The 27881-nt window shown below is 32.0% G+C and overlaps 4 protein-coding genes across 5 annotated transcripts; 3 read left to right on the top strand and 1 right to left on the bottom strand.

Moving 5' to 3' along the window:
* The first annotated feature begins 4380 nt into the window (after window positions 1-4380).
* Window positions 4381-7282, top strand: LOC107413371 (cytochrome P450 710A1). Its single transcript, XM_016021307.4, has one exon. The coding sequence runs from the start codon at window positions 5381-5383 to the stop codon at window positions 6890-6892; it is 1512 nt and encodes a 503-aa protein (XP_015876793.2). The 5' UTR covers window positions 4381-5380; the 3' UTR covers window positions 6893-7282.
* Window positions 7283-10620: 3338 nt separating this feature from the next.
* LOC107413592 (large ribosomal subunit protein eL20) lies at window positions 10621-17777 on the top strand. 2 transcript variants are annotated; one of them, XM_048477053.2, is made up of 6 exons: window positions 10621-11022; window positions 12459-12534; window positions 13517-13631; window positions 15621-15736; window positions 15875-15938; window positions 17224-17777. In XM_048477053.2, the coding sequence occupies exons 1-6, from the start codon at window positions 10803-10805 to the stop codon at window positions 17563-17565; spliced, it is 933 nt and encodes a 310-aa protein (XP_048333010.2). In that variant the 5' UTR covers window positions 10621-10802; the 3' UTR covers window positions 17566-17777. The 2 variants fall into 2 exon arrangements, with proteins under 2 accessions (XP_048333010.2, XP_015877073.1); XM_016021587.4 differs by lacking the exons at window positions 10621-11022; window positions 12459-12534; window positions 13517-13631 and adding an exon at window positions 15349-15508.
* A 314-nt stretch (window positions 17778-18091) lies between these two features.
* On the bottom strand, window positions 18092-20835 carry LOC107413515 (cytochrome b561 domain-containing protein At4g18260). The gene is made up of 4 exons (XM_016021478.4): window positions 20176-20835; window positions 19879-20043; window positions 18993-19141; window positions 18092-18884 (listed from the first exon to the last, which is right to left on the bottom strand). Exons 1-4 carry the CDS (start codon window positions 20317-20319, stop codon window positions 18536-18538), a joined length of 807 nt encoding a protein of 268 aa, XP_015876964.4. The 5' UTR covers window positions 20320-20835; the 3' UTR covers window positions 18092-18535.
* Window positions 20836-24486: 3651 nt separating this feature from the next.
* On the top strand, window positions 24487-27731 carry LOC107413376 (urease accessory protein G). The gene is made up of 6 exons (XM_016021322.4): window positions 24487-24818; window positions 25495-25555; window positions 26026-26227; window positions 26590-26711; window positions 26855-26959; window positions 27517-27731. The coding sequence occupies exons 1-6, from the start codon at window positions 24547-24549 to the stop codon at window positions 27598-27600; spliced, it is 846 nt and encodes a 281-aa protein (XP_015876808.2). The 5' UTR covers window positions 24487-24546; the 3' UTR covers window positions 27601-27731.
* Window positions 27732-27881: the final 150 nt, after the last annotated feature.

The raw sequence follows: 27881 nt of genomic DNA, 5'->3' as shown, positions 1-27881 counted from the left end.
ATATTATTGTTTGTTTGGCTAAAAAAATTGGTAGAATCTCTATCCTCTGCCATTGAGCATCGATTACTATCATTTTCTTGGTCCATATAGCACGTCAAACTGGCTTTTGCTTCTTTGTAAATAGTGAATCTTCTCGCCCCTTGTAATAACAATAATTGTCTTTTGTCATTAATTTTCTAGAAAATTCAGCAAAGAATTAAAGAAACGTAAAAGATTGTCGCTTTTATTTAATTCGTTTGAAAAAGAAAGCAATTTATTACGTAAAAGTTGCGTTTGGAAATCAAAATTCATTAAAAAATAAAATAAAATAAAATTTGTTTATTTAAAAGTCTTTTACGTTACCGCGCACCATACTGACCTATCCGTATATTCTAAAGTAAATGTTCCCGATGTGTTTGGTTTAAGAACTGTAAGGAATGGTATTAATGGTAAAACTAAATCGATGATGAAAAACAGACAGAGTCAACAACTATTCATATGAAATATTTGTCAACCAAGTAATGGAATAACCTTTCAAATTTCAAATTAATGTCCATTCCAATTCAAGATTTCTTTCATAGGCCAAACAATTAGCACGAATTCCATTTTTAGGAGAAGCTTTTAATTACTACTATAATGATAAGTAAAGCGATTAATTGTATATATATATATATATATATAATATTTTATGATATATGCGAACAACTAAAGTTAAAAGACAATTAGAAAATGAGAATATTTTGTAATGTTTGCTACTTGTCACATTTAAAAAAAGAAAAAATAATTACAAGTGGCATTAATGTTGACTTGGTGATTATTAATTAGCTGTATTTGTATTTAATAATTTTTTAAATATTAATGTTTTTATTTTTTAATATTAAAAAATTAATATAAAAAAAATGAACTTTTTAATAATAGTCAATTAAATTATAACATAGCATGCAGATTTTATCGGTGCTTCGTCACCTATTGTTACAAATAAATTATCCAAATATTCGGTGAACAGAAAATGTAAGAATTTTTTTGGGTGAAAAGATAAAAGTAGGAATTAGAAAGGAGAAGTTATACCAAAATTAAAAATGGAAAATATGATGTTGTAATCTTTCAGGTTACGGTAAACCATAACCGCTCCAATTAGCCAGTATAAACCCAAATATTAACCCAAAAAAAGAGGAAACAGAAGAGAGCCTCAAAAAAAATTTTAAAAAGAAAAGGTGGTTTAAGACGAATTTATTAATTAGCATGATAATTAGACAAATAAATTACGTACTACATGATATTATTAATTATAGGTGCTACAATCAGGAGAATAAATTAAAAGTTTTATATAATCTTTATAAAAATAAGACTACTTATACTTTAATATTTTTAATTTATACAGTTTTGTAATTTAGGACATCAATTTTTAAAGGAGCAATCTAAACTCTCATTTTGTTAATTTCTTGTAGATTGATCTAATTTTTAATCTTGTTCAACAAATTGATAAAGGTTTTGTTAAAAAAATAATTAATTGAAAAAAAGATAATCATTGAAAATAAAAATTATAGTGTTGACGAAAAGTGAAAGTGCTATCAATTTGTTTTATTAAATAGAGAGTCCTATCAATTTGCAACAAATTAAAAAATTAAAAACCTAGATTATTATTTTTGAAAATTAAAAAACTAAATTGTAGAATTTTTAAAAGCCAAGACTACTAAAGTGCAATAAACTTTACAAAATATAGCCTTTTAGGTATGTAATATTTTCCTATGTTTCTAAGGACTAATTAAATAATTGAAAATATGAGTAAGGGCTACTAAAGTACTATTTGGTAGTATATTTAGTTTTTGTTTTTTATTTTTATTTTTTTCTTTACATTTTGGGTAATTTGTTTACTTCCATGAATAATTAAAAATGTTTTTTTATGCCTCCTCAGATGGCAAATTTGCTTCAATGATTCACATTATGGGTTGTCATGTGATCATTGTCAACAGTTTTTTTCACATTAATATTGATTACATTAAAGGAAATTAGTTTGATATGTCAACTCATAGTCATGGAGGATGAAGAAAAAGTATAATTGTTTTTTGAAAATTGGCAACCATTTACAAGTTTAATCTTTATTTTTATTTTTTTTTTGTCATATTCATCTTAAAAGATTGTTGCCAACTACTATTAATGCAATGCAACAGGTTTCTCTATTGTTTTTTCTTTTTTCTTTTCCTTTAATGTTTACTTGTCTCCTTCTTTGTTTTCTTTCTGTTGGATCTATTTTTTCCTAGTTTATATCATAGCTATGGACTAGAAAAATATGCCATTTTCAGAAATATTTGGAAAAAAAAAAAACAAAGTAAAAAAAGATAAACGTTGTTGTATTTGAGAAAATTACACTTACACGTCATATGTTAATTTGTTCATTTTTCACGTATGTCTTTGTATTTAGAGAGATAGTAAATTAATATCCTTAATCTTTGATTAAATTATTTGCCTTGCATTCTTTCTGTTTAAAATAATATAACATATATAATATTATTATAATGAAAATTTTCTAAATTATTTTGTCGGTCCTATGTAATATATATATATATATATATATATATATATATATATATAAATATAACAGCTATAGTTGAACAATAAATGCAAAGTTCAATCAATTGAATAGTTTTGCACATTTTGAAATTAATTTGTATAGAGTTTAAGAAGGTGGCAAAAGACAGCGACCGGCATGTGCACATAAAAAATGAAAAAAATGAAAGGAGCTGCTTCTTTCATACTTATGTCTCTTCTTCAACTCTTTTCCTCTCTTTAAGCAGGCAATTCACTTCAACAATTATTGCTTGTAGATTCTTACATTCTAATTCTTTTTCTTTTTTTCTTTTTTGATATAAAAGCACCTATTTATATCGACCGCAAAAAAAAAATATTAAACAACATAAACTATGAAATAATACTAATAATAATAATATTAATTTCCATTCAGGGAAATAAAACTGAAGTCCTTAGTGTTCTCTCTCTCTCTCTCTCTCTCTCTCTCTCTCTCTCTCTCTCTCTCTCTTTGAGAAAGCACAGAAGTCATATATATTTGTATAGGTTGTGTCCTTTTCTTTTTTTGTTCAAAATGTTCTCACAAGTAAACAATGAGAACAAAAAGTTATTTATGCTAAAATTTTTAAGTTTTATAGAAGGCAAGGTATTATGTCTTCCATTTTTTATATAAAATATGCTATAGCATTTCCATTTTTACCATGCTATATAAATTAAAATAAATATAAGATAATACAAGTCAAAAATAAATATTATCTAGAACCAAAAGTATTCAATGTTTATGGACAAATGCAAAAATAAAATGGAAAAAATAATTGAAATGAAAATAACTTTTTAAAAACTTGATTCAAACCAGGACCAAAATATAAATATATTTAATAAACTTTTTATTGTGTTTTGTAAATTGTAAAGAACGTGAAAATTAGAGATCCGTCATCCATACCTGTGCAACAAATAATAAAATAAAATAAAATATACAAATTCTGCATAAATATTATTTTATATTTGATAATAAATAATTTATACTATATTATCCATTAAACGGTTGCATATAAAAAAAACTTGCGCGAAGAAGATAAGCATTAGAAAGAAATTGTTAACCATTGATAATATATGTAAGTTGAAAAGCAAAAAAAAAAGAAAAAACAAATTAGGAAAAGATGATTGTCTTCTTTTTTTTTTTGGTATCCTCTTTTGTCATTAATGTCCTACTTGTCTTATCCATTATCACATAACTTGAATTTTCTATCTCACATTATTTGATATTGAAAATACCAATGCAAATATCAAAATGTAATTTTGATATGTCATGTGACGATTTGACACTGAATCAAAGCTTTGAATCTCTCTATAGACATATAAGAAATCATAGAAAATGGTTGAGATACGGAAACCAAAAACAAATAAGAAATAAAAATTCAAAAAAAAACAATAAATAAATAAATAAAGGAGGAGCCAAAACAATATTATAGTGAAGAAATGTTTAATATTTAACAAATAAGGTGATAATATTTTATTGATTTATTTTTTAAAGTATTTGTGAATTGATATATTTATATTTAAATTATATTTATATAAAAAAAATGTATATTGATATAATTTTTAAAAGGGGACAGCTGAATGGTACAAATTATTGTTTTCTTACCTAACAATTTGAGTTTGAATTTTCATTTTAATATAAAAGGAATTATATATATTGATGTATTATTATCCTAAGTCATTTGGTAAACAATTCAATGTTTGAAAAAAATTTCATGAGCAACTAAAAAACTTCATGTTATTCGGAAGGTTAAATTTACAATGATAACCGATAATAATCCAAATGCTTTCAGGATTTGGTGGTACAATAACCTCTCTTCCTACTAAAGAAAAAAAAAAAAGAAAAAAAGAAAAAAAAAAAAAAAGAAGGATTTTCTATGTTACAGCCAACACCAATCCACAACAACTTAATAATGATAGTTATTATTTTCAAAATAAAACTTAAATAAAAAAAATCATAAAATTTGTGTAACTGTTATTAATGGCAAATCGAAACAAAATATTCTATGGTAGACATAAATGATCATAAAACCACTTTATCGGTGAGGATTCCTTACCGTATTAAAAAGAGAGTAAAAGAAGAGAGTTTGTGACGGTAATGTAAGGGTATCTTTGGGTGAATCCACTACGTCATCTCCATCCCTCCTTAGCTGGATTTCAACCCCACTTTGACCCACCAAACTCCGCCGTCCTTAACATATATTTATCCCCTTCTCTCTCTCTCTCTCTCTCTCTCTCTCTCCCTTTTTTGTTATTTTTTATTATGTTTCGGTAAACATTGTTAAAACTTAAAAACCAACCAACAGCAAAAACCATAAGCCCTTTCAGACACACACAGACAGACCAGACCAAACCAAAGCCAGTATAAAATGTCCAAACTCTCTTACCTCTTCTCTCTTTCAACCTTTTTAACCTCTTCTATCTAGATTTGGCTTCTCCATTTTTCCATATTCACTTCCACATTCCAAAAACCAAAAACCCAAACCACACACCACCCCCACCCAAAAAAAGGAAGGAAAAAAAAAAAAAAAAAAAACTTTTCCAGCCTCTTTAATTGAAATTTGACTCTTTTGACCATATATCACACCCCCAACTCTCTCTTCCTATTCTTCTCCTTCCCTTCCTCTGTACACACACATAATATATATATATATATATACACACCCAACGCTCTCCTCTCCTTTCTCCCATTTCCCCCCCAAAAAAAAAAAAACAAGGCTCTCCTCTCTCCCAAAAGCCCACCCCCAGCCCTCCCAATCCAACGTTATTAAAAAGCAAAATAAATTTTTTTTTTTTTTTTCAAAAGAAAAAATTTTGAGTAATAACAGCAACAATTATGAATACCTTTGTCACCTTCCTACAGCCACTGGCTCCTTACCTTTTCTCTCTTTTTCTTCTTCTACTTTTCTACGAGCAGATCTCTTATCTAAGAAAGAAGCGCTCCTTTCCAGGTCCTTCACTCGTCCTTCCTTTCTTCGGCAACGCCATATCATTGGTCCGCAACCCAACCAGGTTCTGGGACCTCCAATCCTACTATGCCAAGTCATCCCCTTCCGGTTTCTCCGTTAACTACATCATCGGCAGGTTCATCGTCTTTATCCGTGATACTGAGCTCTGCCACAAGATCTTCGCCAATGTACGCCCTGATGCTTTCCTCCTTGTGGGCCATCCTTTTGGGAAGAAGCTTTTCGGTGAGCACAACCTTATTTACACCATGGGTCAGCACCATAAGGACCTCCGCCGTCGGATCGCTCCCAACTTCACTCCCAAGGCTCTCTCTACCTACACCTCCCTGCAGCAGATTATAATCCTTGACCATCTCAAGAAATGGGAGAGCCTTTCTTCACTCTCTCACTCTCCCATCGCTCTTAGGCTTTTGGCTCGCGATATGAACCTCGAAACTTCGCAGACCGTCTTTGTGGGACCCTATCTGGGAGTGGAAGCCCGCCGGAGGTTCAACTTCGACTACAATTTCTTCAATGTGGGACTCATGAAGCTTCCCATCGATCTCCCCGGCACGGCCTTTCGAAACGCCAGGCTCGCCGTCGGACGGTTGGTCGAGACCTTGACCGGCTGCGCCGAGCAGAGCAAGGCCAGCATGGAGAGAGGGGAGGAGCCCTCGTGTCTCGTCGATTTCTGGATGCAAGAGTCGCTGAAGGAGCAGGCGGCGGCGGCTGAAGCCGGCCAGCCGGAGCCGGATTTGAAGATCGGAGCTCACCTGTTCGATTTCCTCTTTGCGGCGCAAGACGCCTCGACGTCGTCGTTGCTTTGGGCGGTGACGCTACTGGACTCGCATCCGGAAGTTCTCGCTAAGGTGAGGGAAGAGGTGGCCGGGATTTGGTCTCCCGAATCGGACTCGCTGATTACGGCGGAGCAGCTGATGGAGATGAAGTACACGCAGGCGGTGGCGCGTGAGGTGATAAGGTACCGAGCTCCGGCGACGCTGGTGCCGCACATAGCAGCGGTTGATTACCCACTGACGGAGTCGTTCACGATTCCCAAGGGGACCATCGTTTTCCCCTCGACTTACGAGTCGTGCTTACAGGGATTTACCGAGCCGGACCGGTTTGACCCGGATCGATTCTCGTGCGAGAGACAGGAGGATCGGCTTTATAAGAGGAATTACCTGGCCTTTGGAGCTGGGTCCCACCAGTGCGTGGGGCAAAGGTACGCTTTAAACCATCTCGTGCTGTTCATAGCGATGTTCTCAACTCTGTTGGATTTCAAGAGGCACAGAACGGACGGCTGCGATGATATAGCTTTTGTCCCCACAATCTGCCCCAAGGATGATTGCAGAGTTTTCCTGTCTAGGCGTTGCAGGCGATACCCTCTCCTTTCTTTACGTTAGAAACCCCATCCCCCATCCTTTTTTTCCTTGTAAAGGTCAACGGTACTGATTTGTCAGCACCCAAAGAAAAAAAAAAAAAAAAAAAAAAAGGAAAAGACCGTAAACAGTTACGTGGGGATGGAGCTTTAGCATTGTAAGTTTTTTTTTTTGGGCCACGTTTCGGGAGTTAAAACGGTGAAAAGATTTTTATTTTGTAATTGTTTTGATTTGCTGTTGGGTTGTGTATTTTTTTGTTTGGGGGAGATGATGGATGGCTAGGCATAAGGATTCTTTTTGGAGGAGTTGCGTAGTGGGGTCATTGTTTGGTGGACAACAATTGGGGTGTGCGGTGTGAACGTGACGTGTTTTATTGGATTTATTTGATAAATAAATAATTAAAATTTTGTTTAATTATTTGGTCTGTTTTGATTGGATGAGTTGGATTTTTTTTTTTTTTTTTGGAGGTGCAGTGTGTGTAATGTTAAGATAATAGAGTAGTGTTTTGTTTTAGGTGGAAAACAGAGACGGAACCTGAAAAAGATTTTTTTAAAAAATTTTGAATTTCTAGTCGCGGGATGTTAAGGTCATTTTCGTGATTGAAGGCGACACCTGGGATTGTTTATTGTAGATCCATGGAAGCAGTGCTCTCACGTGATTTTTGAAATACAGCTGTGTGATTGAAAGTCTTGTACTAGAATTGACGTGATTCTCATGTGCAATTTTATGTTCTTTTTGATTGGTCCATTTGCAACAACATTTAATTTTTTGTGGTAAGGAGAATAAAATTATTTAGGTGGATTTGGTTTGATATACCAAAAAAATTATTCTGTAATTTGATAACATTTATTGTATTTAATTCCAATTTTTTTTTTTTTTTTACAATAATATACCTTCATTTATTATTATCATTATTTTTTTGGACACATTTTTAAGAAGTTTTGAATCCCTCACCCCAAAATTTCAGGTTACAAACTTAATCGAACTGGGCGTTTTGAGGTAAACGCTAGAGGTGCTTGCTTATCTTTTTCTTATCATATCCAAGAATTTCTTCGAGACTGACCTTTTTGTGTGTAAATAATTATCCAAGGATACGAAAATGTTTACATTATAAATCTACATTATATCAGATTACACTGAATTGAATTGAGCTATTTTAAATTTTCAAAAACGATATAGATTGGCTACATCATCCAAAACATAATAATTTAACTTATTCCTTGTCCTTAGTTCTTTTCCCTTAAACTACTACATTATAAAATCTAGTGTCTATTTTGCCAATAGCCAACCTTCTGCTTACCTTTTATTTAAATGATTGGCAAGACCAACTTTCAATTGCCCAATGAAGACCCTTCCAAAACCTAAAATGCTAATTAATAATGAATTCTCAATCTTTCATATTATTTTAGGAAAAAAAACTATGAAGATAAAATTCATTCTCCTTTGACATAAGCGAAAAGCCTGGTACTTTATGGACAAAATATTGTTGGCCACATATATAAGGCAACAAAAACTTTTTAATAGTTTTATAATTTACCTCTTCTACTCTTAAAAAACACATGTATTAATAATGAATTTAATTAATTAGTTAACAAATTGAAAGCAATCTCTTCAAAAAATAAAAAATAAAAATAAATAAATAAATAAGAGAGAGAAAATAAAAAGCACCATTATTAATGGACAACTTGAATCCAAGCATAATCCATCTTCACACGTTCCGTTACATCACCCTAACTAATACCTCATTGGCAATAAACAGTATTCAAATTTTGAGCAAGATTCTAAATCCATATTTGGGTCCACTTAGCTTTACCATCAAATTACTTGAATGGGATTCATATGTGGACAATTTTTCTTTTCTTCCCCTTTTTTTTTTTTGTCTTTTTTACCTTTTAATTTAGCCAAGAAAAAATTGTGGTATTTGTTTACATGTGCTTTTAATATATATATATAGTTTTTGTTGCTTCAATGTTTTATTTTCATATTTGATATTTATGATGAAAGTAAACTCATCAAAGTAGACAATCTAATAAGCAATTGTCACGGACCATATTATTGGAGGCTTGAAAGCTACTAGAGCCGAATTGAATATTAATCTGAAAAAAATTGTCATACATTTTGCATCTGAATTTGTGGGGAAAAAAAAAAAAATATATATATATATATATATATATATATAAAGATGCAATCAGTCATAAGCAATTCTTGGAGGTTTATAACCATGGTGATGATTTTTTATTAAATGAATCCTAAATCTTGAATTAAAGATAAAATTTTTCTATTAATTTTCATTTGAAATTCTGAATATTTTTATTTACACCAATATTTTATTCTTGGGATAATTTTTAATTTTTTTAATTTTCTCTACTCAATAATCCATGCACAACCTCAAAGAAGTTGTCTGATCTGACCAATGAACTAATATCGTTATGAAGAGAAAAGAAAAGATAAATCAAACCGGTAACTTTGTCATACTCAATTTAACTTCTTATGTTGGTCTTTTCCATGCTTGTCACCATCCCATGAAATGTCCAATTAGCCATTTTTGTTGTTTTTTTCTTTTCCAATGTACGTTTCAGTTTTTTTTTTTTTTTTTTTTTTTTTTTTTTTTTTTTTTGGGATAAATAATGTTTGTTTTGAGTTGAAAAGAAGTAAGGGTCTCAAAGTATTGGGACACTTTTGGGTTGCAGAGGATATGTATGCTATTAACTTATTAGGACACTTTGCGTGCATGCAACAATTACTGAATCAGTCTTTTTTTGTTATCTAAAATTTGTAATTTCTTGGTCAGTCCTTGAATCAGTCTTTTTCTATCATTTTTTTTTTTTCCTCCTAATTTTCAAGTTAGTCAGCAAGAATACAGATTTCACTCATTGGATACACTCTGCACAAGCGAAATGGATAGTTTTAGTCAATTTTGTTAGGGTAAAAAAATAAATAAATAAAACGGAAGAAAAAAACATTATGTATAGGATGACTCCAATTTTTTCCTCACCAATATTGAAGCCTATGTCCAGAGAGGAAGAGACACATCATCTTGGTGTGTGTGTGTATAAATATAGAGATTTTATTTTTTGGTAATAATCATCTTGATGTATATTTGGAAGTGCTGAGTCTGCGTCTATGATTTGTCCGCAGCAGCAACTTTTGACACTTCAAAAATCTAATTTATTTATTTATTCATTTTTTCAGAAAATCCATTTTTCTTTTTTTCTTTTTCTAAATATGTTAAAAATAAAGCCTACAAATTTTTAAAAAAAATTATCATCTAACCTTCTAATTTGAAAAATAATCCTTTTTGATCAAATTTGAAAAATAATCCTTACCAATGTTGAAGTTAGACATCATCATCATCATCATCATCGTAATAATAATAATAATAATAAAAGCAGTTTCTTTTTGACTTAAATGGATTTATAAAAAAATATATATAACCATTGGGTATCAAAATAAAGTATAAAATTACTATTTTCTTATTCACTTCATGTAACAATAATGTAATATTTATTTATTTTTGATTAATATATACTAATAAAAATGGCAATAAATATTATAATTTTAACATCATTAGATTAGAATCTAAAAATGTTGGAACCCCATATTATTATCAACAGAATCTTTTCTATTATTATTACTGTTGATGGAAAACACAATGGAGGCCCAACACTAATACGAATTTATGAAATGAATAAAGTCTAGGCCCATCCAAAATGCTTCGAAAATCCATATCCAACGACATTCAATGGGAGACAACCACCCAGTTTGGATCAAAATGTGCCACCTCTGCTCCTCAAAAGCACCTCAACAGTCCGAAAATAGCCATTACCGTATTCGCAACCACGCACAAACGACAACGGCGACAACGACGAGGACCTGAAAAAAGTCGACTGCGATCGTTGAAATCCCTAAGCCTGGTTACAATTCGGCGTCGGAAATGAGCGACGACTCCAAAAGCAGAGGAGTGGCGGCCGACCAGCAGAGCCAGTATCATTACGGAACTTTCCAAGGCGTTGCCAATTATCCTCCTCCTCCTCCTCCTGTTTCCCAGCCACCGCCTCAGCCCGTCGTCGGTTTTCCTCAGCCGGTTCCTCCTATCGGCGCCACCGCTCATCCTAGCTACCCTCACCATTATGTTGGTTATCAAACGGTCACTGGTACGCTTAATGACCTATCCCATTCTCTCTCTGATTAATTTTTTTTTTAATCGTTGAAATTTAAATTCCCGTGGATGATATATACACGAATTTTCATATATATTTTTGTTACAATATGTATTTTAGATTGTTTGCCTAGTTTTTTGGTCGAGGTTTTTGGGGTTGGCGGCTGATTGGGTAATGCTAGTTTTATGTATTTTTATATAATTTTCAATTAGGATATTTATAGATTGTCTTTGAGGTTTCGTTAGTTGGGGCATTTGGGGGAAATGATGGAGTTGGAAAATCCGACCTTTTGCTCTGGAAATTTTAATATTTTGATTTTGATGAAGTATGGTCAAGGTTCCATTTTTCCCTTTTTTTTTTGTTTTTTTTTTCCTTCTGTGTGTGTGTGTGTGTGTGTGTTGCAAGAGAGGATCATAAGCAATATTAAAATTTGAAAAAGGAAAAAACAAAAAAAAAGAAAAAGGGTCTGGAGTCTGCCCATTGAATAGATATGGGCAGGTCCATTTTACCAAACGACTTTGAAATAGGAAAATGGTTTTCTGAAGAGAGTAAGAGTAGTTTGGGGATTCATTCCGAACCTGGAGAAGCCCAAATGGCTATTATCAGTTTATTTCATGGGCAGTCAATAGCTTGGTATCTTCTCTGTTCAAAAACATTGATTTCCAGTGGTATAGAATAATTAATGTGCACTTCAATAAAAAATTATGCAGTCATCGTGGAAGTATTAGGGTGTGGCCAGCAATTTGTGGGCCTGGCTCGTGGATGATTGCTTAGTGCTAGAACCAACAAGAATTCGGTACGATTATGGAATACGGCAAAATTCATATGTTGCTTTTTTGTCAGATACTTATACATAGTACGGTTAGTTAAATTGTTTTATATTATTAGAATTTTTTTTTTACTTGAAGTTAATTGTTATTCTAGTAATAATAATTGTGAAGAGTTTATGTATTTCTTTTTACCTTATTCTGAATTAAAATAATATATATATATATTATTTTAATTATTTATATTTTGTTATTGCTAGTAGACAATTTAGAGACAACTGTATTATAGGCTCATATACAGTTACTTAAGACATATTTGTGGTATTTTATTTCGTAATAGAGATATTTTGATAGCTATAAGAATATTTTATTTTGTGTCATTTGAATATTTTGTTATGGGATTCTCAAGTCTTCAAATTTGAAAGATACCACGGATCTTACTTACAGAAGTCAAAATTGTATGTAAAACTTCATCTCCCCTCCTCACACAACCCCAACCCCCTCCACCCTCTCTCTCTTTGAATAATGACCTAACAGTAGAGCCACTGTAGGCTAGAACTATTCATGGTTGCTGTGAGAAAAATTATATGATTTTCTACAAATGAAAAACGAAAAGGGTTCTTATCTATTTTCCATAATAATCATATTATTTTGATTTTCAAGGTTATGCTGTTGTCGAGGGAAGACCTGTAAGAGAACGCCGCCTTCCTTGCTGTGGTCTTGGTGTTGGCTGGCTCTTGTAAGTTTATTCAAATTAATATTTTCCTTTATTCTATCAATCTTCATCTGTTTTTTATTTAACTTTAGGAAAAGCAACATTTATCTACTGCTGATTAATGATGCACTAACTTATTGGTTTGTTGTTGCCCTGCATGATTTACAGTGTAAAAAACCTAACATGAACTGTTAAGTTCTAATATAGTAATACTCTAGACAACTACCAATTCCCATTTTTAATTAAGATTGGAGTTTTGCTTCCTAGTTCTCCTTTCCTTGTTAAAATATGTTTATAACCATGTCTTGTGGTGAACAGATTAGGTTAATGATTTAGAAGCTGATTGTGTTTTGTAGCTCACCAAATCTACGTTTTGGGATTTGAGAGATATTTTTATTTGTTATAGTTCATCGCATGGAGCTATGTGTTGCTAGTTTTATATTGTACTCATACTTTCCCTAATAATTGCTTGCTGTATGCCAAGAAAATAACAATGACAAATGAAGATTTAATCTCAGTGCAAATTTGCCTTTAAATAAGGGGAAACTCATTTGTGGGAAACTCATAACGTCATAGTTGCTGGGTATTGATAAAAATAAAGACATATAAAGTGTACCAAGATCAATAGTGTGATAGTTAGGTTGGAGTATGAAGTTATGGTCATTCACGAGTCCAGCTAGATGGCCATCTCTTTTACAAATCCATTATTTCCTTTGCTTAGTCAGAATTAAAGACTCCATCATGCATAAGATTAATAAATTTCTTTTAAACGTGTGTCCGTGAAAGCCCAGTCTTTGGGAACTTTAAAATAAGGCAAGACAATGGGCCGTAAATAGACTTGTTGAATCTAAGAGGCAGAAAACTTTTAGCATGTGGAATTGGTTTAAAAAGAGACTTGAGTTGTCAATTTTTAGTTATTTGTTATTTGAAATGTGAAATATATTTTGACTTTAGCCGGTCACTTCAATGGATTGAGCTGACATTGACAGTTGATTTCCTATGCAAGGTTTTTAACTGGTTTCTTCCTTGGTGGTATCCCCTGGTATATTGGAACTTTTATCATACTTTGTGTACGGGTGGATCATAGAGAAAAGCCTGGATATGTTGCATGCACAATAGCTGTAAGTATTCAATACCTATGAATTTATTCTTCACTTGCTTACAAATGTTCTATGGTTTTATATTTTTCCTTGTTTTGTGCGACTTATTTCTCTATGTATCTTGTATGAAGATGGACTTGCAAATTATTTAAGTAGTTCATTTACTTTATTCTAAGACCAATAATTTGAGTAAGAAATGGTCTTTTTGTATTTATGGTTTATTGTTTACTGGTGGACTGGGAATTCATAAACCAGCTTCTAAATTTCTGTAAAGTAGGTCTTTTCAATTCGGAGTTGTAGATTTTTGAGAGAGCGAAAAATAAAAAACCCATCTATAAGTTTCATAGAGTTATTAATTTGTCGTAAAAAACGTAATTACGCGAGATACATGGTTGACATAAGAGGCTTAGTGAATCTAGAGGTCATATGTTGACCTCCTTAATAAAAGATGTAGAGATCATATATATGCCCGTTATTTCTTGCACCAACTGTTAGCTTTAAAATTTGCAAAATTGCCCACTCCACTAGCATGGTGAAATACTTAACTTTTCCTACCTCCATACTTCTAGGATTGTTCACTGGGTAGAGAATCTTAATGTAATTTAAATGACAATGGAAATTGTTAAACGCTCGGATAATTCCTATTTTAACATGTACGAGGCAGTTAAAGGTCGGTAGTTTACAAGTAACATTCTGATTGACATTTAAATGAGATCCTCCATGTTTATTCGCTCAAGTAAATTTCCAGTTATAGTATTGTTTATCTTTATGGTTACCAATTTGATCACTACTATGGTGCTTGATTTTCCTTTCCCTTTCTGTGAAAATTGAAAGTATCACTGTGATTTAGCTGCCATATCTTGCTGACACAGAATTCCATGTTCTTGCATGTTTCAGTCTATACTTGCTATAATTGCTGTTACTCTTGGCTTAACGAAGGGAGCTCATGCGTGGTGAGGTGGATATGTACTTGGAAGAAGATTGTACAACTTAAGTTCGTTGTTCTAGCTCTGTATGGGAGGTTGTCTGGATTTAACCTGTATTTATTAATATTTTGAGTGTTCATATATAATCCTATATTTGGTTGGTTTTCTATCCACAATACTAGCGACATTTTCACTTAAAAAAGAAAAAAAGAAAAAGAAAATAAAATAAAAGGCTCTTTTAATTGTTTAGTACTTTTATATCAATAATATTATTTAATTTACGTTAACAAGTTTTGATATGAAATATATAATTAAGTTGTTTAATTCGAAAAAGGCCTTTGGTGGCTTTTACACTTCTTCAATATTTATTTATTTCTTTTGTTGAAAAATTAAAATTTCTATAAAAGAAAAAAAATTTAAGACCACAATAAGTAAAGTTTCTGGTCACATAAAAATATAAATGAGTTTTTAAATTATTGAAAGAATAAAAGTTTATAAGAATTCTGAAACTTATCCAAAAAGAGGATCTTGTAAGAAAATGAAATGGATGACAACTGTTGGATTGGACTGGAGGAAGAAGAAATAACTAACAAGAAATAGATTACTGTCGAAAATACAAAAGAAAAAATGGGAGATTGACAAGGATGATGCTAAAATATTAAAAACAAAGAAAAGAATTCCAGTCCCCGTTCCATTAAAAAAAAAAATTAAAAAAAATCATGATTTATTAACAAAATAATGAATTTGGTCTGAGGCTCAATTTAAATTGGGTTGGCCCAATTAATAAAAATAAAAATAGTGCGTCGTAATAGTGGGCTTGAGTTAATCGGAGATGGGTTTCGAATTAGGGTTTCTACCTTGGAGGCGCAGGTATATAAATCAAAAGATGCCCTAACTTCGCCTTGTACCAGGTACAGAAAGAGGGCGCCAGAAGAAGAAGCTCTCTGATTATCAGAAATGGTTACTTTCAGGGTAAGCTTTAAGTCTGAGATGTACTTTCTTATTGGTGTAGTTTAAGATTGTTGTTGTTGTTGTTAGTATAGAAATAGAGCTGCGCTGTTAATGTAATTGGTTTGTGGTGCAGTTCCATCAGTATCAGGTTGTCGGGAGGGCTCTCCCTACGGAATCAGATGAGCATCCCAAGATTTACCGCATGAAGCTCTGGGCTACCAATGAAGTTCGCGCCAAGTCCAAGTTCTGGTAAGCCGGCTTTCTTTTTGCTTTTTGTGATCAATCAGGAGATTTTGGTTGTATTTAGCATATGCTTAAGCTGTGATATTGATTTTGTTTTTTTTTTTAACATTTACTTTTGGGTCTTTGATTCTTTATTTGAATTAGGTATTTTCTGAGGAAGCTCAAAAAGGTTAAGAAGAGCAATGGCCAAGTTCTTGCAATCAATGAGGTGCAGTTTTTTTTTTCTTCTTTTTTAAAGCCGTATTTTTTCATTGGTATACTGTGTTTGTACAAGGAAATGATGGTTTGTGCGTTTTGAATGATGGGGATATGGACAGAATTTTTGTAGATTAAATTTTTGTTAGGGTTTCTTCCTTCAATGTTTTAATTAGGGGATTCACTGAAACTAGTATGTTTCTGTGTAAAAATTGATAATTGAAGGGTGTGACATTGTTCCTTTTGGTATATACTGTCGGTTTTTAGATGGACTACTCTTTTTTATCCAGGAGATTGTGGAGTTCTCAAAATTTGTTAAAGGTGAATCTTTTCTGTTTTTGGTGACCCTGCTTTCTTTGTAACTTTGAACTTCTAATAGATGTATGTATTCGTTCCTCATAGCAGTTCTAGAAAAGTTCTGCTGATTACTTTATTCTTCAACCAACTTGTGGCTATTCTGCTAAGTCCTATATCTTCACAATGTTATGTTTGATCTGGAATTTGTTTGTTCTAAATTCTACAATTATGTAATTGATGTTGACTGTTTATTGCTGAAGTTTTTAGGTATAGATGTTGCATGCAAACAATTTTGATTTCATTTGTAGTTTAAGCACAGGATTACTAAAGGAGAAAGTATAATAACTACTAAATTTAATATAAAACCAAATTCGATCCATTTGAGAGTCTGTTGAATTTTCCAGAATGTTTGAAGAAAATGAAAGTTTTGGACTTTGTTTAAAGTAGCATAAATAGCAGCTATAGGATTTCTGTTATGGATTCGGAAGCACTTCTTTTCTACCTTGGTCAGAAATATAATCTCAAAATATATATTGGGAAATAAGTACTTAATTCTGTATCTAGTCGTATGTTGCTTTTGCTGTCTCTCCTTCATTAATTATTCAACTTTTTATTTCTCTGAGAAACCATAGATGTTAGCTGTTGATGTTTTCAAAGATTGTGTGACAGACAACCTGTACTAAACTTACTGCCGGTAAAGAAAAGAACAAAACCTTCTTAGCATCTTTTAACTAAAGTAGACGAATTGTATTTGTTTTTTCATATTACCACTTTTGTTGTGCCATTTGGTGTAATCTGTTATGATCTAGAATTTTGTCACTTAGTGGTCGATCTGAACTTTTTGCATTACTCATAACTTATCACATATGTTGGCCTTTAGTTAAAGCTGTATCATTTGATTTGATTTAGGCTCTTGTTTCTATGATGAGTTTTGCTTGTCTTTATGATGTAGATCTTGCTTTTACTGTTCTTATGCATGTATTGCTGTTATTCTATTGCAGATATTTGAAAAGAACCCAACGAAAATCGATAACTATGGTATTTGGCTGCGGTATCAAAGCCGAACAGGTTATCACAACATGTACAAGGAGTATCGTGATACCACCTTAAATGGTGCTGTGGAACATATGTACACTGAGATGGCTTCTCGCCACAGGGTCAGGTCTCCTTGCATTCAAATTATCAAGACTGCCACCGTCCCAGCTAAACTTTGCAAGAGGGAGAGCACCAAGCAGTTCCACAACTCAAAAATTAAGTTCCCCTTGGTGTTCAAGAAGGTCAGGCCACCTACAAGGAAGTTGAAGACCACATACAAGGCATCGAGGCCTAATTTGTTCATGTAACTTGGTAATTTCATAGCCAAGCTTAAAAGATAGTTAAAGTTGAGTCTGTTTTGGGATATTTTTGTTAGAAGCCTTTTTGTTGTTTGTTGGCTATTGTTTTATTTTGAGCATTTTAGGACAGCAAACGGTTTGGAGTATCTACTAAGATTCTAAAATTCCTGTTTTGTTTAATTTGAAAATTGCTGAGATATGATCACTTATTTTGCTGGTTAGATCGAATTGAAACCATAATCCTTCTTGCTTCTTTTCCATTTCTCCTTTTTATTTAATCCATATTTAATTTGCTTCAATATGATTCGGTATGGTATAGATATTCATTATGAAGTTGGACATGATTTCTTTGATTGTTTAGCTGCAACTCTTGGTGAATTAGAGAATCATGTCACATTTTTTCTCCTTGATACTGTCTTGAAGGTGCACTCGTAATTTCAATTTGTCTCCGTATTTGGATAATCATGAGTGATGACAGCCACAACTCTGATGTAAATCAAATATTGGGAAATTGAGATATTATACGAATCCAGAGTTCATATGCAAGGAAAATATATCTTCAAATTAATGTTAACGAATTAATTCAATTTCAACTATATTGTAATATATGATACAAAGCACGATATATATCATCTATTACACTACCAAATTTAACATATTAGTACTCCGTTCTCCTATTTAGAAGCAAACTTTCACACCTACATTAAAAGAAAAGAAAGGAATATAGGAAGTATAGAAATAAAAGGATGCACAAATACAGTTCATCCATTTTTGATGAATGCACTCCACATGATGAAGAATTCGTATATTCATCTTTCACTTTTTCACAGAGTGCATGCATCAAAAAATAAAATGCAAATGAGCACCCACTTTTTTTTCTTTTTGTTTTTCTTTTTTCGAAAATATAAAAAGAAAGGAGGGAAAAGAGGTAAACTAGCAAGCTAAAAGGGGCAAAAGAATCCCACATATTTGTGGGGTTTCAATCAAACAAGTTCCTGAGTGCATTTCTCTTGGCACATGGTGCAGCAGGCAACAAATCTTTATGGTTTTGGATTTGAGAAATATTTTCTTGATCAGGTGTGATTGTTTCAAGATTGCCTAGAATAACACCTTGCTCTTGTATATATTCCTTTTTGTCTTGGAAGAGATACAAGAAAGTGATGAAAGAGACTTGTGCTGTGAAAATAATTGTCCAAAGCCTTGTGCTCTCTAATGTTCGCTTATGGTATGCTTCTAAGCCCGTGTAGATGTTGATAATCCCCACTAATGATATCAAAATTCCAACTATCCAATGTACAAAGTACCAAACACTTCTTTCTTTCTTTCCTCTGCAACAAAATTAATTTATGTATTTGTTTATTAATATAACTGAGAGAAACAGATGATATTAATTTAAATTTGAAATATGATAGAGTTTTTTTAAGTGAAATAATTACTTGTGAGGCCTCAGAAATCCCATAATCGCTTGTATCCATATGGCAATGTAGAGTGCTAGACCTATTCTTTGATGATTGTTATTGAACGAGTTCTCAAAATTTTTGATGGACAACACAGCTCCAGCAGTAGCAACAAGAACTGAAAGCATCTGCTTTACGTATATATATATATATATATATATATAAATGATAAAATTATAAATAAATAAAAATTCAAAGAGGAAAAGAAATGGGAAGAGAAAATTTGGAAATGGAAAATTCTGTTTGAAGATTATATTAATTAATTATATATTTTCTCATCATGTTATGCGACGGCCGTTTGCTGTTATAATTACTTTACAACCTTATTGAAGATGTCTAAAATTATTGTGCCATTGCCATCTGTGGGTGCGTGATCCAGATGAAATATGGTAATAATTTGCTTCGTACTCTCAATGTATGTGTATGCAAATGATTATGTTTTTGAAAACTTAATCAAAGAGAAGAAAATAAATTAACTGATTAAGACTGAATTGTAGATGGATCTTTAATTTTCATTTAACCTTTAGCCTTGCTCTGTTGAGAAAGATTGAAGTCCACAAAAAAAAAAATATATATATATATATATATCTTAATTTCTTGATATTCAAGTATTCATGTTTGTTTCCTAAACGTGGCCTTGTTGGTTATAAAATATTTAAAAAAAGAAAAAGAAAATGCTCTAGTGGAAACCATCATTAAAGTTAAAGGGAGGTATAATGATGTTTGGAAAGCAACAAAGCTCTAGACTCTAGTAATTTGGTTATGTTTATGAAATTATAGGTATTTAATTTATAATGCAATTCAGATGGTAGTGGTCCATGGATAATTTGAAGAAGAAGAATTGGGAATACAAAGAAGATCTTGCCTGAAAAGTAAGATGGAGATAGAAGAAGACTCTAGCCCGAATGGAGCCTCGTTCCTCTTTGACTGACATTCTGATGCTAAGTATCCCAGCAGGCATTAAGAGCCCCATTGAAACCCATAGAAGAAGACCATGAACTCTAACATTTGATGTCATCTGAGGACTCAACTGCAAATTAAAAAATCCACCATAACTTAAATATTTATCATCCTCAACTATGTATGAAATGAAACAGATCGAAGAAGATGATGATGAAAAGTGCTGAAAATGAAAATATTTTCGTAATAAATAAAAAATTACCTTGTGAAAGTTGCCTTTGATCATGCTTTTGTGACCAATAAATTGGTTATGGTCTTCATGAGATGAGCATCCAACTAAGGGTATTAGAGGAAGATGATAACATGCAGAGAAAGCAAAACACGCTAACTTGCAAAAAGTTTGCATTCTTCACGATCTCCAAAAGGAAATTAGTGAAAGCGATCGGTTTCTAGCAACTTCAATTACTTTATATACTATCACTCTCTCTCTCTCTCTCTCTCTCTCTCTCTCTCTCTCGGCAACTTTCAGCTTTTCATCATTCTTTGTTAAGAAGTTAAATGGCTATAATATATATATCAAGCTTGAAGAAAATTTGAGGTGTGCTTTTTTTTTTTTTTTCCGAAGAGCCTAGGAGCTGAGCAATATTGGTTATAAAGAATCAGATGATGTGATGTGAGATTAGTGAATTCATGCAAAAGTAGATATTACCTTGCTGTAAAATCCATGTATCTATATATGAAGAGTGATCTTGAAAGAAATAGGTGGTGTAGGCACTTTGTATATGGTATTGTTGGTGTAAGTGATACTATAAAGAAAAAGATTAAATGAAAGTGGAGGATAGTCAATATGGTATTTATATAAATTTCAAGATTTCAACAAATTTGTGGGGGTCACACTGCAGGCTTTTTGGTCCCATAAAGATGAATGAATAAGGATTGCAAATACACTATGAAAAAGTTCAAATAGATATATACATTGATCAAAGAATATTTGATTATGTAATTTGAGAATACCTAAAGGATCATTTATATATACATATATATAGGTTTCATCTTTGAAGAGACAAGTTTTAAATTTCTTGTTTACAACTAGATGCATGTTCTTTTTGAAGAATGCACATTTCGTGGATATTAATATCATATTTCATTATTCTAGTTTTAAAAAGTTAACAACAAATGAAAACAACATCGCAACAATAATTTAAAGAAAATTTAATTTTTATGAAAACTTTGAAATTACAAAACATATGATTACTGCTTTGTTGAAATGATAGTTTTGTAATTGAAAAACACGTGATGTCACAAATTTTGTAAAAATGACATAATTTTATCATCGTGTTAATAATTATAAGGTCTTAATTGGATATGTTTAATTAACTTTATCTATATGTGTAAAACTATTTATATGCAATTTATGCAGACTACAAATTGGTCCAGAGACGGGAAACGTGAGAAAGATAGGTACTTAAAAATGAAAAGCAATTTTTTTCCACAAGTTAATTATATTGTACAATATATCGTCTTTTAATCTTCCAATGTTCTGTTATATCCAAGTTGTCCAAAACTGATGAATTGGTTTTATATAAAATTCCAGTTTTTATTTTTCCAAACTAATTTGAGCCAAACATATGAAAGTAAATATAAAGCATAGACTACTTGGATGCTTCAACTAGTTATATGAAACCTTGTTTAATTTCTTGAAGAAACTAAAGTAATTATATATAGAAATAACCAAACAACTCCCAAAAACTTTTCCTTGATTTAAGCCACCTTTTATAGTGTACCTAAATTTTAACAAATATATATATATACCAAAAAGTAATTAAGATTATATTTGAGATGATTAATCTTTCGACTCCCCTCAATTTATATGTAAAATATTTTAAAGCTTAATGATTACAAGAGTTTAAATCATTTTTAACTCTCTTTCTTTTATGTCATGATCTAATTCCATCTTTTGCACCTTTTGCTACCAATGTCATGATCTAATTCAACGCCAACATTATCTTGCTACCTTTTACGTACCCTTTTCAAATAACATTCTCATGGAAATGGACACCTCTTTTCTTAATTCAACGTTCTCCTACGACTATATATATAATGCATATTATTTTTCATTAAATTGAATTGCCACTTTATTATTTATTTCTACTTCTTTTTCTTTTCTTTTAAACATATGTAGTTCTTTTCTTTTTATATATAATTATATTTTTTTTTTTTTGCAATTATCTCTCAAAATATAGTGGAAGATATACTTGCTAATAAGTTAGTAATTTAAAACTAAAAGCTAGTTGGACAAATATTAATATTTATCATCTATTATCATATTATGATTATATTTTTAATTATAAATTGGGAAATAGTTTTGAAGAGAAAAAGAGAAATGTAATATTCACAAATCAAATAATATTATTGCATAATGTCGATAAACCAAATGTTGCTTCACAGTCTTCGTCTCAAATATATGCATATATACACAGTTAGTAGTCATATCAAATGGGTGGCTTTGTATTGGACTAACCATGCATACTGATTAGTTAAAATGCTTACAACAAACCAATATATATATATAGATCCGTGATGGAAAACAATGAGTAGGTAATTGATCAAGAGATTCCTAAAAATTAAAGAACCAGGTGGGTACGAGACTATAACTAGCTAACTAGCAAGGATGTCTAATCAATAAGACTTAAATGCCATGGCAGGTAAAACTAATAATTTTGTAACTTCCTTCAAATGATGATAGGTAAATTTTTCATTCACAATCACTCACTTCGTGATACGTTTAATAGATAAAATTTAATTTTTCAATAATTAAGCCTATGATCATCGATCAATCAAATATATATATATATATATATATATATATATATGGAATAATTCTATAGTCATAGATTTTTTTCTATGTAAGAGAAAAGATAATGCTTTTTTTAAAAATTTTCGTTTTTTTTTTATTCGTATACAAATAGTACTAATTATAAAAAAAACTCTATATATATATATATATATATGAAGTAATTAACTATCGTGATGGTAATTCAACTGATTAGACCTACACAACAATATGAAGTAATTTACTATAGTAATGGTAATTCAACTTATGGGACCTACACAAAAATATTAAGATATTTGGTACCAAAGTTTTGATTGGGCCGGGTACCTAATTGACATAACGAAATTAAGCTAAACACTATAAGCCAAGGAGGTATTAGATATTTAGCTCAAATTTTTTTGACAAAATGGCTACCAAACTTGTCCAGAAGCTTGAGCTAATAGCCAGGGTGTTGCCAACTGAACTTTTGATAATGACCAGAGAAGACATATGTGGATGTTAGCGAGGCTGGACTGCCCGTAAATCATATGTGCTCTTATATTAGTTTCTTCAAATTCGTGATAATTAATCAAAAGATTAAGATGGAGTGGATGCTGGGAGTGTTTGGTGCTTGTCATTAATATGGCTGCTAGACAACGAGAACCATCCCATCATTTTTCTTACCTCACCGCCTAATCTCCGAGAATAGACAAGTTTGTTAACTTTATGATGCTCCTTTGTATGTGTTTATGAAGTGAGATTCGGTTATCCATGGACATGACATGAATAAAGACATATATACAAAATAGATAAAGAGCATCCTTGCATAAGTATTATGACTAGCTTTCAAAGCTTAAGAATGTGGTTTCATATGTATTGTTTTGCATACAGGTAACCAGTGAAGGAAAATAATTTTCACCAAAAAAAAGAAAAAAAAAAAAGTCAAAGAAAATAATAAAAAAATGAAAAAAAAAAGAGAAAAAAAATGAAAAAGAAAAAGCATGCCGTAAGTTAGAATGTCTTCGTGGTAATGATTTTAAAGAAGACTATCAAGCAGATTATTACTAGTGCAAGTCAAATTAATCATTACCATTGCATTATGTTCATTGTAACATTAAACTTTTAAAAGAGATCAAAAGGATTTGGTCGGCATTCTTTTTGTAGTAAATATATAAATAAAATTCAGAATTCGTATGGTGGCGGGCCTAATCCAGCTGAGCCTTGTGTAAAGCATTTTTCAATTTTGGCTCTGAATCTTTTGGGGCTGAGCAAATTTTGGGATGAACTTTTTAAAGTAGGACTGAATTGTATTTTGGGCCATTAGGCTTTGTTGATTGGAGGCTTACAGCAAAGAAACAAAAAGAAAATTCTCCACCAAAAATAGAAAGAAAGAAAAAATTTACATGAGAAAGCTGCTTAAAAAAAAAAAAAAAAAACTGAAGTAAAACAAAGAAGAATATAGAGAATGATAGAGATTAGAAAGGAAACTAAAAGAAAAAGATTAGAGAAACAAGAAGACAATGTTCATTTATTGGGGTATTTGACATAGCTTTATTAATTTATGAACAGCTTAGATCATAAGTAAAATATATCGAGTATTTGCCAGAAAATGCCAAAATAGCTGCATTTTGTTATATAGAAATATGTAAATTTAAAATTATCCGTTTTGCCCCGTTGTAGCAAAGGCAGAATAAGAAAAAATGGAGGAGGGGTGTTTTGGTAAAACTGAAGTAGTATTATTATCCCCAATTCATATACTCAACAACTCATTGGTCTGGTCCGCTGACACAGGTCAAGAGTAAATCTTCTATCTGTAAATCAATGGCTTCAGGCGACCACCACCACCACCACCATCATCACCATGAACACGATCATGCTCATCATGATCATGAACATTTCCATGGGGATTCTGCAACAAGTTCATGGGTGGGACCAGATGGGAAAGTGTACCACAGCCATGATGGATTGGCACCACACTCCCACGAACCCATTTATTCCCCTGGCTACTTCAGCAGAAGAGCTCCTCTACTTCTCACCAGAAATTTCACTGAAAGAGCTTTCACAGTTGGTATTGGCGGTCCTGTTGGTACTGGGTATCTCCTGTTTCCATAATTCATGTTCTTTCTGTTTCCATAATTCATGCTTAGCAGGCATAGTTTATATTTCCATCCTTTGTAAATATAGTTTATGGGTTCTGTCAAGTTCCTTTTTTTTTTTTTAGTTGCATAAAGCTTTATGATTAAATGTTTGAAAGTGTATAGTTTGGTGAGCTGATTATAGTTGGTGTTTTGTTCTGTAAGTAGTGTCCCTTGGTATTTTTGACTCTTCACTTTAATCTTTATATCTGCTTTCTGAATTAATTAATTAAAGTTTGTGTTCTTGTCCTTAGTAACTTAGTTTCGTTTATTGAGTTTGTTGGATATGGCATAAACGTAATGTCATTTTCTGCGTCATAAACAAACTATTAAAGAGTCATGGGGATTGACCTTAAATTTTCAGGGTCCAATGTGGATATGATATGGATCCATGACCAATTTTCCACTTCGTTAGTACTTTCTTTAGTATATAAGCGTGATGCATCCTCAAATGATATTCCTCTATGCCATACCACAAATTAATTGTTTGAGATTTGCCTTTTGCTTCCCTTACTGTTTTACTTTTCTTAGCTTGGTGCTTGCATTTGCTTTTGTTCGTTGTGTAATTTATCTTGCTAGCATAAATCCAAAATATTAGATGGTTACTGATGAAATGTTTTTTTATGCTTTATAGGAAAACAGCTCTAATGTTAGCTCTTTGTAAATTTTTGCGGGACAAGTACAGTCTTGCTGCAGTAAGTAACATTTCTGAATGAAAATTGTATATCTTATTTTGTAAGGTCTTAAATTTCCTCATTCGTGGATTCTATAATATTTCCAATCAATAATTGTAGCATGGTCGTTTACATAGCAATTGATGATCCAGCGTCCAGGATTACAAATTTGAGAGGACCACTTTTACCGAATGTCCTGATGCATTTCTTTCTTTTTATCAACTTGTACTTGCTCAGCAAGCTCAAACTAGTTATCAGTCTTCCCATATGTTTAGAGATGTCAAGCACTGCTATATCCTGTCTTCTCTTTTAAAGATGCCAAAAGTTCATAAAATGCTACACTGTAGGTTTATAAAAAGTGTGAGTTGCCCAATCTAGGTAGGGATTCTGTATGCTGCTGACTATTTATGTATTAGTGAACCAAGTTAGCCGTTCCTATTCTATATACAACTACTGCATCCTGAAAAATATAATAACTGTAATGATCTCAGGTGACAAATGATATATTTACAAAAGAGGATGGTGAATTCTTGGTGAAGCATGGAGCACTTCCTGAAGAAAGGATACGTGCTGTGGAAACTGGAGGCTGTCCTCATGCTGCAATTCGTGAAGATATCAGTGTTAATCTTGGCCCTCTTGAGGAGCTCTCTAACTTATTCAAGGCAGACTTACTTCTTTGTGAATCCGGGGGAGGTAATTTTGAAAGCCATAAGATTAGTAGTCCCATATTGATCAATTATTTAAGTTTGGATTATTCCCAGTAACTAGAAGGAAAACAGTGGTCCAGTTAATTTAAAAGCTGGTTTTGGTAATAATATAGCAATTATAGAAGTGAAAAGGGAGAAGAAAAGTGCAGTAAGAGTTAATTACAGGGATAAAAGAGTGGTGGAGTGGCAGATGCTGTTTTACTCGAACAATTCAGTAACCAATTTCAATCTTTGTGGTTTTGAAAAATAAATAAATAAATAAATAGATGAAATGAATATTTATTTTGATAAAGTTTTGTAAGTTTCATTTGGCAAAGACTCAACATTTTCTTAAACTTCTGCTTGCAGATAACTTAGCTGCCAACTTCAGCAGGGAACTGGCTGATTATATCATCTATATAATAGATGTATCTGCTGGTGATAAAATTCCTCGAAAAGGAGGCCCTGGCATCACCCAAGCTGATCTACTAGTATGTGCTTTTCTTATTCTTCATAGCTACTGCTGCTGTGGCACAGGATAAAAATGTGCCTACCAACATTCATGTAGACTAATTTGTTAAAAGCAAATGTTAAGCATATCAGATGAATATGATATGGTGAAAACTGATTGTAGGTAATTAACAAGACCGACCTTGCACAAGCTGTTGGAGCTGATTTAACAGTCATGGAGCGTGATGCACTTCGAATGCGAGATGGAGGACCTTTTGTGTTTTCTCAGGTCTGTTATATGTTCTGTTTAATTACTAGTATCCATAGATGTACTTATGATACTTGTACCTGGAGTTTCTGTAATTTCAAAAATCACCCTGGTATTTTTTGATAGAATTAGTTCAAAGTGCAACAAGCCAACTTTTCCTCTTCTTGTTTTTTCTTTGATGAAAAATTCCATGTTAAGAATATTGTAATCCAAGATCTCCAACTAGATTTTTAAACGTATCAACAAGGCTTTGAGGTTTAAATATCTACTTGTGTTACTCAAAACTTGCTCGTAAGGCAAAATTGTAAGAGTGGATAATTGATTAAACATAAGATATATTCCTTGGCTATCATTGCCCATGTATCATGACCAATTCCTGAATTGTAGTTGGATACATACTTTAGTCAGGATTTACAAGCTTAAGATCCTGTTGTTAAAGAATTTCTCCTCATAGTTCCATATCTATCGGAAGGCAACAAGTATACATTGCAGAATGTCAACCTCATATTTCCTGCTCTAAATACTCCAGAATCACAGAAAATGTGCCTCATTTTTGTAAATCGTGTGTAAATTTGCAGGTGAAGCATGGAGTTGGCGTAGAGGAAATTGTGAATCATATCTTAAAGGCTTGGGAAGTTGCAACAGGGAAGAAGCTCCATTGATCTTTCCTTTCAGAGTCTGCTTCAGTTTGTGTCTTTTTTAGTACCTTTCAAATGTGGCTTCAATATGTATGCCATTTTAGCATCCATCAAACTGATTGCTGAGCTAATACTCATTCTAACTTTCTGTTTGACATGCTCATTTTAATTAGCCAATTACAATAAGGAAGTGACAATAAAAAAAATGGGAAAGCAAAGAAGAGAAAAGTGGATGGATTGGAAAGATTTGTTGGGTTATGAAATTATTAAAAATGAATCTAAATTAAAAAAAAAAAAAAAAGACC

Source organism: Ziziphus jujuba, chromosome 1, assembly GCF_031755915.1.
Source record: "Ziziphus jujuba cultivar Dongzao chromosome 1, ASM3175591v1".
Taxonomy (NCBI): Eukaryota; Viridiplantae; Streptophyta; class Magnoliopsida; order Rosales; family Rhamnaceae; genus Ziziphus; species Ziziphus jujuba.
Note: the sequence above shows the minus strand (reverse complement) of the source record. Positions and strands in the feature narration are given on the sequence as shown.